Source organism: Polypterus senegalus, chromosome 17, assembly GCF_016835505.1.
Source record: "Polypterus senegalus isolate Bchr_013 chromosome 17, ASM1683550v1, whole genome shotgun sequence".
Taxonomy (NCBI): Eukaryota; Metazoa; Chordata; class Cladistia; order Polypteriformes; family Polypteridae; genus Polypterus; species Polypterus senegalus.
The window spans coordinates 96,849,468-96,864,556 of record NC_053170.1 but is presented as its reverse complement, the minus strand read 5'-3'; the positions used below and the strand labels follow the sequence as shown (position 1 = coordinate 96,864,556).

The 15,089-nt window shown below is 42.7% G+C and overlaps 1 protein-coding gene across 1 annotated transcript in view; it reads left to right on the top strand.

The window, feature by feature from the left end:
• The window catches only part of LOC120517275 (SAP30 binding protein), a 63,766-nt gene that overhangs the window by 34,321 nt on the left and 14,356 nt on the right, over positions 1-15,089 (top strand). The window contains exons 6-8 of the mRNA XM_039739483.1: positions 10,386-10,474; positions 12,043-12,134; positions 13,252-13,312. Coding sequence (XP_039595417.1) covers positions 10,386-10,474; positions 12,043-12,134; positions 13,252-13,312 — 242 coding nt within the window. The remainder of the gene's footprint in view (positions 1-10,385; positions 10,475-12,042; positions 12,135-13,251; positions 13,313-15,089) is intronic.

The following is a 15,089-nucleotide window of genomic DNA, read 5'->3' as shown; positions in this document are numbered from 1 at the left end:
GAAAAATTCAAATCTCATTCTTTAGAAAAATGCTAATAACAGGAAATTTTCCTTTTTTTTTTTTTTTGTTGTTAGTAAAAGCAGCTCCGTTTCATAATTGACTTTTTGTTCATTTTATCTATGTAAAACATAACTTAGTCGAATGCATTGTTCCTGTTGAACAGTATTGTTCAGACTGCCGTATTTTCAGCCACTTTAAATGCCAAACCTGCTGTGCTGGTTGGCTTGAATGCCACCTCATTGGCCGAAGGAGTAAACGAGTGTTCTTGGAGGGGTACCGTGGGTGCTTGTTTTTAAAATGCCCAACGCCTCCCCCTTTTCAGTTTTACTAACAATTTTGAGGCTGCATTCGATTTACATTTTCCCTGTTTTGGAGGAAAATAAATACTTGGGACATCCTATTAGCATTCTGTGTTCTTTATCTTTTTTTTTTTTTCCCCAGGTATTTTGCTTAATGAGTAAATGTCATTTCCTTCATAAACCCAAATGAACTTTGTGAATACTATTGGCGTTGTCCAACCAAAAAAGGGGGTATTCATTCATCCATCCATCCATCCATCCATTATCCAACCCGCTATATCCTAACTACAGGGTCACTGGGATCTGCTGGAAACAATCCCAGAAAACACAGGGCGCAAGGCAGGAAACAATCCCCGGGCAGGGAGCCAGCCCACCGCAGGGCACGCACACACACTAGGAACAATTTAGGATCGCCAAACAAAAAAACACGTCTGGGGCACACTTAATTCAATTCAGGGTTTCGGGGAGGAAACGGGCCTGGCTCGGCCACCACTCCATGGTCGGGCTAACTTGCACTTGGCAGTGTGCCAGTTTGCAATGCCAGTGAACCTAACTGTCATGACCTTGGGGGTGCCAGGAGGAAACCTGTAAACTCCACCTTGGCGATGACAGGGTGTGGGGTTCTGTAAGGCAGCGGTACCGAAGACCGCACCACAGGTTGGCATACGCGAAAACGTATCTCTTCAATGTAGATTTCTTTAAATCGGCAGCAGCTGAGCCTTAATCATGGAAGTGGAAAGTTAATGTAACATACCTTGACAATGGCAGGAAACTTGCTTGATCATTACGCTTGTTTAGATTATTGGGGTGAGAAAAGAAATGTGATAGCCATGAGAACCCAAAATTCTCAATCGAGTAAAATGTCTTTGCTAGTCTTTTACATTACAGGCTTTTTGGATTTTAAAATGAGCCAATAAAAGCACTCATTAGTGTAACATCGGAAGCCGGACATCTGTAATGATGGTGTTTCCTGGTGTTAAACTTCCAGTCGGACTCGGGCACTTTGTCTTTCCCTTGGGTTGGGTATCAACAGAACACGTATGGGTCATGTGGTACATATAATTGGCTTCACCTGCTAACTGCTTTATGAAAACCTAAAGCTCTGTACTTTTGTGTGGGAGCTTTCATAGTTTTCTTGCCTTTATGTTAACACAAATGTTAGTTGCAAGTTACATGAATAAAAGCGTGTGCTAATTCAAAGTGAAAGTTGTGAAAATCCTCTTTTTACGCTATGGCAAAAGCACTTGGTTGGCACCGACCCGACACAGACAGACAGCAGAGTCACGTATAATAAAATCTCTGGCACCCTGAGTAATGGCTGCAGGCTCCTCTTATTGCCCACACGAGGGCTTGTTAGGCCATGCTGCTCCTCCGGGTGGTGGCCACGGAGCCTAACCGGTCTGAGCCCTGAAGTCCCACGCCCGTGGCCCAAATGTAACCCAGGAGGGCTGCCACCATGCATTCTAGGGAACGTAGTGTGCATCCCATGTCAAAGGGGCATCCCGGCCATCTGCCACATTGCGTAGAGGCTGTAGTTTTTCTGGATACCGTGACAAATGATACATTGAAGGGATGTTTGTCTTCTGCCCCCCCAGTGCACAGTTTATTCCTGTTAAGACTTCACCCCCAAATCATCTCTTCATTTTGACGTAGGCACTGATATCTGGAGCGGATTGAGAAATACCTCTTATTAGCTGTTTGACTTATAACATCTAGAAACACAGAAAAATAACGCCTAAGTGCAAGTTTAAAAAAAAAAAAAAAATATTGTTTATTATGCTTGGAAACACGGCAGGAAGTGAATGATAATGTGAGTTTAAAGACCCAGCATGCCTGTGCAGAGCACTTCTGAATAATAGCAGTGTTATGTGTGCCCAGGAGGAAATTAGAGTGGGGTTTTGGTGCCAAGCCGATGAACAGTCTAAGCGGAGGCGAGTCCTATCAGATTGGGCACGGCAAGTCTCATCGGCTTGTCTTCATGGCTGAAGGCTGTGCTTACTGAGCAGAGTTCGGGTGTGCTTACCTACCGGGAGGAGCCGCTTGGCGAGACGCCATCCAACACTGAAGGCGATTGCAGTGTTTCCTCAAGCAGCTGTTGGGCTGCAATAAAGTGAACATTATGTGCCGTTTCATTGTGTTTGGTTTTGTGTTCGCAGTATTAACGCCTAATCAAAATATTGGCACATCTGTAGTTATCACTTTGAAACAAAAATGTTTTTATTATTTCACAGTCTTGGTTCTGATTTTTGTCCCAGTCAGTTTATTTTGAATCCGATTTATTGGTACTAAGGTAAAAGAACATTTTAAGGAGTTTTGTTTCTTCTTCTTTCGGCTGCTCCTGTTAGGGGTTGCCACAGTGGATCATCGTCTTCCATATCCTTCTGTCCTCGTCATCTTGTTCTTTAACACCCATCACCTGCATATCCTCACTCACCACATCCATAAACCTTCTCTTAGTCCTTCCTCTTCCCTGGCAGCTCTATCCTTAGTACCCTTCTCCCAATAGACTCCGCCTCTCTCCTCTGCACATGTGCAAACCAACGCAATCTCGCCCCTCTAATGTCCTCATTTCTAATCCTGCCCATCCTCGTCACACCCAATGCAAATCTTAGCATCTTTAACTCTGCCATCTCCAGCTCTGTCTCCTGTGCCACCATCTCCAGCCCATATAACACAGCTGGTCTCACTACCGTCCTGTAGACCTTCCCTGTCACTCTTGCTGATACCCGTCTGTCACAAATCACTCCTGACACTCTTCTCCACTCTGCCTGCACTCTCTTCTTCACCTCTCTTCCACAATCCCCATTACTCTGTACTGTTGATCCCAAGTATTTAAACTCCTCCACCTTCACCAACTCTACTCCCTCATCCTCACTATTCCACTGACCTCCCTCTCATTTACACACATGTATTCTGTCTTCTTCCTACTGACCTTCATTCCTCTCCTCTCATATCTCCACCTCTCTAGGGAGCAGATTGAGGAGACCCTACTATCGTTTCAGATCACAATGTCATCAGCAAACGTCACAGTCCACGGGGACTCCTATCTAATCTCGTTTGTCAACCTGTCCATCACCATTGCAAATAAGAAAGGGCTCAGAGCCGATCCCTGATGTAATCCCACCTCCATCACTCCTACCGCAGACCTCACCACGATCACACTTCCCTCGTGCATATCCTGTACAACTGTTTAAGGCTTCAATATTCTAAATGGCTTTTTAAAGTCTTGGAACAGTTACTGTTTTTAATTTTGTTTTCTTATCCAGCTCTCAATTAACAGTGGAAGACAAACGTAAAACCAGCAGCTTATCAGTTCTCCTCATTTCATTTATACCAGTTATGGGTGGGCATTGACTGTAAGCTGCTTTGGTCCAGAAAATAGTTGGGCGTCGCCTTCAGAAAAGGTAAACCTGTTTGTTAGAGTGATTCGACGTGGCCCAGCCAGAGCGTTAACAAGCAACAGAGTGAAATGTCAAGCAAGGATTGGCTTTGAGTGAAAAACAACAAAACGTGGGACCCTCTGACTTAATGACTGACCTCTTGTTATCAGGTTGACTTTGAAGGAGGGATATTTTACAATTCAAGTGTGCTTAACTGTGCAATTTCAAGGCCACTGTGTGCAGTCCGGTCTAGTTCAGTTGAACTGGGCAGCGCTATTTGTAAATCATGCCTTCATATATGATACTGGGTGTAGCCCTGGAGTGCCTATGGCAAGTCAAACTGGTGTGAGGGTCTGTCACTGGTTTAAGAGGCTGTTTTGTCTTGGTAGAGAAATATTGCTCTACTTTCCCCTTTTGTATTATGTAGCCTTTGTCAGAAAGCCACAAATCCCACAGACTTTCTTTTTTTTGTTTTTGTTCTTTATTTCACATTATACAATTTCTTGTATTAGGAATTTGTTAGGTTTTCGCATACCCCTTGGGGTGAGAGCGCAGGGTCAGCAATTGTACAGCACCACTGGAGCAATTACAGGTTAAGGGTCTTGCTCAAGGATCTCTTTTGGCAGTGACAGGGATTCGAACTGGCAACCTTTGGGATACCAGCGCAGATCCTTGGCCTCAGAGCCACCACTCTGACTTACCATGGTTTATAAGGTATTATAGTATATAACTTCTCCCCACCTTGCCTTCTACATCTATAACCTCAGGCAATTAGGTGTAGTAAAAGACAAGCAGGAGTTAAGTTACAATTTAAACAATGTGTTATTGGTAATATTCATAAATAACAATATGCAAAGTACATTGGAATATTGGCAACCATACAACCTGATAAATGGTGATGTGTAGTTTGAGGCGGCACACAGACTTGTTAGCTACTTAAAATGTCTCTAGTTAAGTCATCATTTGTGGTCTTGAGAACAGGTCGGATGCCTGCTTCAATATGTCTGCCAAGCTGTGCTCTCCATTGTGTTGTCCTTTTCAGTTCATGCATCAGTTTGGTGAGGGAGTGAGCAAATTTATAGATGTTCTGTCCAACCCCTAGAGCCAATAGGATGTCATGGTACTTGAAGGCTTTTGATACAAGCCAGTTCCAAACAGCCATACCTCAGACCAAAGGAGGGGTAGAACACCTTCACACCTGCCCTCCAAACCAGGTGTTAAGGTAAAGCTTGACACTTGGGCAGCCTGGCTTTCCTTCAGGGGTTGAGAGAGACTTTAGCAAAGAAACGCTTGCCAAACTGGTTTGAGGCACTTCATCCACCCAAAACTGTTGTAAAATTCACTTTCCTGACTTAGTCGGGGTGGGGGGGTGTGGTTGTACACATGAATACTTCTCACTAATGTAACACTAATATTACAAAGACATACTAAATATTTATCAACTTGTATGCAAAATGTCACAGCATTCAGTGGAGATCTACAATGTGGCACAGGGATTGGTCACCGAGTCAAACTACGGGGAGAGAAATCAAATTTTGCCCAAAAAATATGATGGGTCGTTCAGATCTTTATGCTGCCTTGTGTTTCACTGATAAGGCGTGTACAGGACGCTGGGTTTTCAAGATCCCCTATTGTGCCTTTAAAGGTAACACTAATTGTATAAAGTTTAAAGGTTTTCTGGAGTTGTGTGTAACGTTTTGAACAATCCAAGTGCGCCTGGTCACATTTGAAGGTGTTCTCTTGGTTCCCAGTTCACTGCCATGACGGTCAAAACCATGGCACCCTTCTTCAGTTCTCACCCACAATGTCGACGGCACACGTGAGGAAGGGAGTCTGAGTGCAGTCCAATTACTGATCAGTCAGGTTTTACTTTATGTTCCCCGCCTTCAATCGACCAGACCATCAAAAAGTAATTCACAAAAGCACACAGTCAGGAACCATCTGTAAAGATCGGGCTGCTGGTGAGCGTGCCATTTAGTGGCATGAACCTTCATAATCAGTAAAGTAAGGAGACATTGGGCTGTCCGCTTTCCCTTTGCGTACATCTTGAAAGTTCTTCAAGTCCTTTTCTGATGTTGTGAGTTCACCTTCCCAGTATGTTCTGTTTGAAGTTAAAAGCAGCTGTTGAAACAGTGCGGGTGCCAGTGTGGAATCCTTCACATTCTTTACTCAATCACTGTTTTCATTAGTTTTCTGTTTGGAACTCGTCTCTCTCCTCTGTCCAATGCTATTGCACACATGTAAGACAAATAACAGGATTTTAAAGGATTGCTGCAACAGACAACTAGGTATTTTAATTGTTAAAAATAAGCATTCATTTTTTAATTTTTTTTACTTTCACCTTGCTTTATCCTTGAAGGCTACACCTGGAAAATGAGACGATGGGCGATGAATGGTGGAGAGCTCTTTGTTTACGGCAGTCTAAAATAAAATCTCTGTAGTAACTGTTTGGCTTCAGTATAAATCTTATAGTGGCTGGCTGTCTGTTTGTCTGTCCAGGATTTTAAATCACCTGTAGCTCGCAAACCGTTTGACCCATTGACCTGAAATTTGGTAAACATGAGACGGAGCTGGAGGTGGCAGAGTTAAAGATGCCAAGATTTGCATTGGGGGTGACGAGGATGGACAGAATTAGAAACGAGGACATTAGAGGGTCAGCTCAGGTAAAGATATAAAGGACATTGGGACAATCTGGGTGAGAAAAGGCCATTCAGCCCAACAAAGCTCACCATTCCTATCCACTTCATTCTTCCCAAATATCATGGAGTCTAATATTGAATGTTCACAAAACTCCTCCTCGCTGAGTAAGCCTCCTTAAGTTCTCATTTCTTGTCTGATGCCTTTACCTGAGGTGAATTACAACATTTGAGATACAGTTGGTCCCACGTTTTGTGTTTTTCCAGTAGAAGCACAGGCTAATAAAGTGACTTGCTGTTGGTCACAGGGTGTCAGCTGTGGGATTTGATCCTGCAAGTCCAAATTCTTAACCGCTACACCACGCTGCCCGCCTAAACGCTCCACATTCGAGATTCTGGAGTTTAAGGATTTAAGGTTGGAGACGGTGGCACTGACCAAAACAAAGGAGACAGAGCCAGAGGTGGCAGAGTTAAAGATGTTAAGATTTGCGATGAGTGTGACGAGGACGGACAGGATTAGAAATGAGGACATTTGAGGGTCAGCTCAAGTTGGACGGTTGGGAGACAAAGTCAGAGAGGCGAGATTGCTTTGGTTTGGACCTGTGTGGATGAGAGATGCTGGGTATATTGGGAGAAGGATGCTATGTATAGAGCTGCCAGGCAAGAGGAAGGCCTAAGAGGAGGTTTATGGATGTGGTCGGAGAGGACATGCAGGTGACGGGTGTGACAGAGCAAGATGACGAGGACAGGACGATATGGAAGAAGATGATCCGCTGTGGTGAACACTAATGAGTGCACCCGAAAGAAGAAGAAAATACTATGTGACATCTACTATCCGCTTTCGAGGGGATGATTGATCTCCAAGGTTATTCCTCTTTTTATTTTATTGTAGAATCAACTCTCTGTAGCAGCCAGCAGGGCGGTGCATGTGTACGGGCGCCGTTCTCTTCCCTACCACCTTCGCCGTCACTTCCTTTACTTCTTCATATCTTAAGTCTTCAATCTGCCTCAAGAATGATTTAACTGCCAACTTAAGTGAAAAATTAAAGCAAACCTACTAAGTAATTGCAACACAAACACTGATTTAATCAGTTTTAACGCGAAAAGATGCTGACGACAGAAGTGAAGAAGCGGGTCGCTAGAGCGGAGAAAAGAAGAGCTGCTCAGAAAGTAGCAAGCGCATTAATCTCTGAGCAAACGAATGCTAAACGCACAGAGAAAGTGTCTAAAAACTATACGTCGGGTGTATTCACTCTACGATTGTTACTGGTGCTGTATGTTAGAAAAGAAAAATAAAAATCAAAACTAATTTGAGAAACAAGCAATAGATAGTAACAAAGCAGTGCCACCCAGCTCCCCACTCCTGACGTCACTCTTCCCCCTCCCCTCGGCCCGCTGCCTCTCTCTCGGATTAGCACAAATCTGTCACTCCTGCAGGCGAACTCTGATTCTTAGCGCGATGAGAGAAGTCACAAAATTAACCAGAATGTTCAAGAAAATTATAGGAAGAAAAAAGAAAACGGATCTAAATCCATTAAGTAGTTCTCTCATTCGCTGGCTAAGTGGAGGTAAGGTACACGGCCAGAGGCCCCGCTTCCGTCCCCTCGGCCCGCTGTGTCTTTCTCAGATTAGCGCAAATAAATTGGTTCCGCAAGCGAACGATGATACTTGCCGCAGTGAGATCAAGTGGAATGTTCAAGCAAATTATACAAAAAAAAACAGATCTCAATCAGTTAAGTAATGAAAAGCTGACAGACAGACGTTGGATTTGATGGATGTAGATGGAGAGATTCTCATTTGTGCATTATTCACTGTATCTCTGCTACTGGGCACTCTGGGTCTGCACTTAACGGTAGAAGGCCTGATGTGCTGCTCAGTGTTCAATTTTGTTTTCCTCAGTTTTGAGGCTTTGCCATCTGTTGCCTACGTTTTTTTTTTGTTTTTTTTTTTTTCTTTCAGAAGTCACCCATCACCTATTTCATTTTTGTTTCACCAAGTTCATAATCACTTCAGTATAAGCTGTATCTTTATAACAGTCCCTTGTGGTTAGCCCAGTAGAAGATATTTCAAATGTTGTTTGGAAATTGTGTAGCATGTATTACCAGTAACATTTGTTAACTCAATTATGGATGAATGAGAACTCTCCATTCCGTGCATTTGTACGCTGTGTGGTTGGCCGAGGTATGACAACTGATCTCAAACATCGGAGCACCAGCCGGGCAAAATATCAAAGTAACATTTCAGCAGAAATCGCACACGATGGTATGATGAACGTAACACAAATTAGAGTGTTAGAACCTTCAGGTCTGGTTCGCAGCTCTGATTATATTGAGTGTTGGTCCAGAATGAGATGCCACCTTCTGTGAGCACTTTGGATTTAGAGTCCTCGCACCAGAAGCCCTGTCTAGGTGGCATCTCCTGGCTGAGGGTCCAGAAAGAGGAGATAGTGTTAGTGACAGTGCCCCCTCTCGTCCCGGGGTGGGATTAGTTTACCCAAGATGAGTGAGGTGGGCGGTACAAAGACACATGTGTGTGGCAACTGATGCACAGTTCTGTTTCTTTAACTGCCATTCTACAGAGTGCGGAGTAGATGGTCCAGTTTAACGCCCTCTCTCATTCCATTTTTTCAAGGCTCTGCTCGCAGTAGTTGCTGCTTTAAGGGAATGAAGTTTTTCATTTTTTTCTAATTATTTTATTTCTTAAAATTTCAAACTTACAAAATGGTTACTTCTTATTTTCCGTAATCAATTCTAGCTTTTTTTGTGGGACTTGCTTCATTACTGTGAGTTGGGTTTGAAGATTTAGACGTGCTTTGGCCTCAGCAGGAGAACAATGTTACGTAAGCTCTTGCACATTTGCGCTTCGAAAGCTGACTGTTTTGGGCTGATTCTTAAACAGCTCTTGATCACTTCAGTTTAAAGTTGTTTTTTCATAGCGAGATACCATCTACAACCGGGCCAATTTAGAAATGAAAATTCACCGAACTGCAGGAGGAAACCCATGAGGTCACTGGGAGAACATGCAAAGTCCATGCTGGGGTGTGAGCCCTGGTCTCCTCCCTGAGAGGCGGCAGCACTACAACCGCACCCCAGTGCCGTCCATGCTGATCATCTTAATAGGATCCGAGGTTCGATCCTCGAGAGGGGTTGCAGTGAGTGTGTACGCCTGATGAGCCCAGAATTCGGGCGAAACACGTGTCGCGTACTCTTTCCATTATTTGACAGTAAACTATTCAACCATTCTATGATCTGGTTCTCGTAATAAAGAGGGCACCGTGGCGGATGGTTGCGGACTTGCAGACCAACCACAAGCGTTACCTGGTAGGTAACCACCCATACAATCAGGTTGTGTGCGCTACCCTCTATCTCTGTCTGTCTATCTCTATCTATCTAATCAATCCTGCCTACTATACCAAAATCTCTCTATCTCTGGAGTCGTCGTTAAAAATATAAATCTGAATTATGAAGTCACTTAAATGTTTCTGTCTGTCTTCTGTGTCTGTGAGTGACTGATTTGAAATTTAAAACTGTTGGCGTATCAGCTAGTATGTTGGCACAGTGGTTAGGGGATTGCATGCCCGGTTGCTGTCTGCATATTTCAGAATGTTCTGTTACCACTGCTGCCTTGCAGATCCAGCGGCCCGCGTTTGAGTGGAGGCCCAGGCACCGCTTGTGTTGAGCTGACATGTCCTCCCAGTACCTGCACAGACTATTCTCTGGTTTCTCTCCCACATCCTAAAATTATGCCAGTTAGGTTAATTGTTCTAATGAGGTGGACCAGCCCTTGTCCAGTTCTGATTGGCCTCAACCCTGACCTAGAAATGACAGCATTAGAAAAGACACACATAGGTGTGGATTTCATATCATTTTTGTGATGTAATACTTACTGCCATTATGCAAATGTATGTAAATGATAAATTTCATTTTCGTTATTAACTAAACCTTTCATCTCTTGCTACTCCATTCTTATCAACAGTACCCTTAAGGTGCCTTTCTGTATACAAGTGTAACCGTCTTGCATGTTTCTGCTGCCGTGTTTTAACTCCCTTTTCTTTGCAATTGTTTTGTAGCTCAGTTTTCAGAAAGGGTGCGGAATATGTCTCCAGACGAAATACGAATACCACCTGAGCCTACAGGTCGCTGCTCAAACCATTTGCAGGTAACTCGTCCACTAGTCATTCATTCCTTGCTCCTTTTTACAGCAGGTCTTGATCTGCACTGGCAGTTAGTGATACATGACTTGCCAAAGTGTACGCTGAACACGTGAACCTGACAGACTCCAAAAACTTAACACCGCTTCAGTCTCGAGCAGAGCAGACCCAATCCAGACAGTTTAAAATCCTCAAAAGGCATTGATAAAGGGGAGACGTTCAGCTTAAGGGCGACTCACACACTCGAGGATGTCAGTGGAAATTAAAAGGAAGAGCATTTAAGACTGAAACGCAGAGAGTTGTGGGACTCTGAACTACCAAGACATGGAGTTGAAGAAGAAGGCTTGACAACCTTTAAGAAAGACAGCTTAGCTATTAGCTGAACAAACGGGCTTGATGGTACTGATTAGTGGTCTCTCATGTCAAATTTCTTATGTTAACATCTAAGCCAAAATGTATATTGCAATGGGCACTGAAGAAGTAGTTCTTAACCTTGCAAGTTTACCCATGTAATTCATTTTATAAAATGTAAACCAGATGAGAGCTATTGGGATGTTAGCCCGTTCTTACCAGAACGCTGTTTTGGTGGTGTGCATTATTCTAGTTACACAAGTCAAGCTTTTGAAGATCATGAAGAATATTGTCCTCTCTGTTCTTTTAACCGTCACAAATTAGTCAGCTGATTTTATTTATTTATTTATTTTTTTAAAACCTAAAGGCTGATTATTGAACATCAGTACTTAATTACCAATGGAAGACCTCCAGGTCCAAAGTTGAACACACACGTGTGAGAAATTAAATTTAAGTAAACGTTTCGGTTTACTGTTTCACGTTAACAGCAAGTCTTTATTTCTTCCAATTGCATGCTGTGTCTCATGTCTTTTGAAGTCTTGCACATTATGATGGGGAGGGATTTCAATGTTGTGCACCCTTTGAACCTGAAACTAGTATTTTAGCTCTCACTATCACTCACTGCAAATGCAGAGCAAAATTATGCGCCGCTGTGTTCAGTGAGTGCTGAATTAAAGAGTAAGGCTTTGGATAACATCAGTCATCATGTGCTTCGGTTTGTGATGTGGTCCTGGAGGTCAGGAAACCAGTTTGAACTAATCCTTTTCTTTTGATCAATAAAGGCTTTGCTCTCAATGGCTACTATTAAACACTCCGCTGTCGTCCTCAATGCGCCCTTTTACTTAGCAGAGAGAACACACTCAACAATTATAGATCAGAATTAAGGGCTTTACAGCCAGTGCTGTTGGGGAAAACGTCCATTGTAGCCTGAAAGTGAAACCTGAGCTTGGGTGGCGGTGCTGCACGTCTCACATGAGGATTAGTTGTTGCGAATCCCTTTTTGTTTCCCCAGTAAAAGCTAATTGTCCCTTTTTTCTTTCTCTTTAATGTCTAATAGAGTCTGTAAATGTGTTTGAAGGCGATCATGCCAAAGAGGTTTTATGTAAGGGGTAGCCTACTAAAATAAAGCATCATGGTCTGAGAAGCAGTTATTTTTCTATGCTGAGGATTAGATGTCAGTTTTACGTAATCATTTCTGTGTCTGTATGGGACGTATCCTTTATAGGAGAAGATGCAGAAGCTGTATGATAGAAAGTTACATGGCGACTTTGACACCAACAGCCACATTCAGAAGAAAAAGGAATTCCGTAATCCCAGGTATGTTCCCTGTTTCATTTGTTGATGTGTGTTGATTTTTGTTTCTTTTTTCGGAGTTATGTACATTTTCTGAGACTCGTTAAATAAACAAATGTGTTTAACTTCAGTTTATACTATTAGAAAATTTTAATGGCTTTTGTATCTGGTGCGACAATATCCAGTCTGATGAAATGTTCAATTTCTTTCACGTGAGTCGTATTTATGGTGTTTTACTAAGAGTATTGCCATCGCTCGTCTTACTCTTATGGAAAAAAGGAGATCATTGAGCGTTTTTATCTCTCTATCTCTCTATCTATCTATCTATCTATCTTCCATTCCATTCCTCATACTCGCTTCACTTGCCAACCCCGCCAGCGGTAGGGGCTGTTGTGAAGAGGGGGACAGAACGCCCCCGGAGTGGTGACTCTGAGGCTAAGGATCTGCGCTGGTATCCTGAAGGTTGCCGGTTCGAATCCCCGTCACTGCCAGAAGAGATCCTACTCTGCTAGGCCCTTACACAAGACCCTTAACCTGCAATTGTTTCAGGGGTGCTGTGCTGTACAATGGCTGACCCTGCGCTCTGACCCCAAGGGGTATGCGAAAACTAACAAATCCCTAATGCGAGAATATGTATAAGGCGAAATAAAGAACAAAAAAAAAGGAGACGTGGCCGCTCCTCCAAACCCTTTTTTTTAACCTCTTTGCTTGATCTGCTGTTGCCGTGCTGTGTGATCTCCATCTTACATGGCGCTTCGAACGTTTAAAAGTCTGTACAGCACCTATCCTCAAACACTATGCGATCTCTCTTCACTGTTATTTCACGGAGTAATATTTTCCGTTTGTTTGCGCTAATGCGATCTTTACTCTCATTTCTTTGAGCCTTTCGAATTTTCCTACTTCCATGATCTCTAACCTGCTATGCATGTGTACCACAGGACTTGCCTTCAAAGGCTGTAAGTATGACGTGGCCTGACCGTCTCGCGGGACGTGAAAGTGTCTCTCTGTCTCTCTTCCAATGATCACGTCTTGTCCAAGATTTTTGTTTTTTTTTTTATAATAGAGAGACCTACTGGGATTAGTTAAGATATTTGTGTAACATTATACCTTTCTTCAGACTTTTTGCATTCTTTTTTTTTAGTATCTATGAGAAACTTATCCAGTTTTGTGGGATTGACGAACTTGGAACAAACTATCCAAAGGTAAATTGTAACTTGTGGCTCGTTTGCTGAATGCTTTAGTATTAACTGTCTGAAGGATACATAGCTGGTCCTGCACTTCTTAATTCTTAATAATTGGTTGGCTTCTATTTATTACAGGCTATAGCGTGCACATTGAAGTCGTTCATTTCCTTTTTTAATTATTCATTATAGATGGACCACTTTTAGCTGTTAAATAGGGTAGTCCTTTGAATGAGGACATTTCAAAAATGGAGTAGCGAAGTCAGCTGTGGTACTGTAGGTGTAGAAGCTGACGGTTTTAACTTTTTTCACTTTTTTGTGTTTGGTCCTTTTATTTTAAAGCTTAGTGATTTTTTTTTTTTTATATATATAAATATTGGGAGAAGGGTGCTAAGGATAGAGCTGCCAGGCAAGAGGAGAAGAGGGAAGGCCTAAGAGAAGGTTTGTAGATGTGGTGAGAGGGGACATGCCAGGTGGTGGGGGTAACCGAGCAAGATGACAAGGACAGGAAGAGATGGAAGAAGATGATCCGCTGTGGCGACGCCTGACAGGAGCAGCCGAATTAGGAGAAGAAGATTTTTAAACCTTAGTGATTTTTGAGCTTTTTTCTTTTTACCACAGAAACAAAAACTTGTGTGTGGGATGCAACACTTAATCCAGGTCTTTTCATTTTTCTTCAGCTGTGCGAAACCTTCACAGAAGCCTTCTTAATCCCAAATGATTAATGATGGACATTTCTCTTGTTCTAGTTAAATAAAGCAGGGATGTTGCCCTTAAACCTTTTGGGAGCAAAATAAAAAAGTGAGTTTTTTTTAAAGGCACCTCAAAACATCACCCTGGCTTTGTTTCCTGCTTTACCCAGAAGTACAGCAGACATTTTAGGAATGCATTCAGTTAGCAGAACGCTCCTTTCTTTTTTCACCTCTCGTATCTGAGCCTTTCATGTGTAACATCCATCCGTCCCGTTTCTAAACCTGTTTTCTCCTGAGCTGGGTCGTGGGGGGGAGCTGGAGCCAACCACAGCAAGCATAGAGCACAAGGCAGGAACAAACCTGGCACAAGGGTGCCAGTCCATGTGAAACTTGTACCCTAAATTTTTTAAAAGATCACATGTTGAGAATGTGCACTTACCTGGAACACACAGAAGCCCACGTAATTGACTGGCACATGTGCGCTGAACGGCACAAAGACTTTTCAAAACTGCAGTTTTTTTTTAAAGATTATAAAGATCCTAATCACTTTATGACATGTGCTTTGAACGAACCCACTTTTATGATGCCATAGTTTAGCATTAGGTCCACATCTAAACATAATGGTACACTACTGTGATGATCTGTGCCATCAAGCAAACTGAAAACCAACTGCTCAGCCTTGTTAGTTCTGGGAATTGGAACAGTCGCCAAATGATTTTGAAATAAAGTTTGCATTTATTTTAGTAGTGGTCCTTTTTTTAAGAATACATTTGTTTTTCTTGGTGGTAATATATTGTTGGGTCTTATTTCTAGTTAGTTTTGGCATGTGTTTCAATTTAGGGCATGACTTGAAGAGGTTTTGTGGGCCAAATAAAAATTGAACCATCGCTTGTACTGTATTTGATTCATTTAGGGCAGGGGTGTCGATCTCCAGTCCTGGAGGGCCGCAGTGGCTGCAGGTTTTCATTCTAACCATCTTCTTAATTAGTGACCAGTTTTTGATGCTAATTAACTTCTTTAGCCTTCACTTTAATTAGCTGGACTCGGGCCCCTTAGTTGTTTTTTTCCTTAATTAGCAGCCGGACAGCAATGAGACATAAAACAAG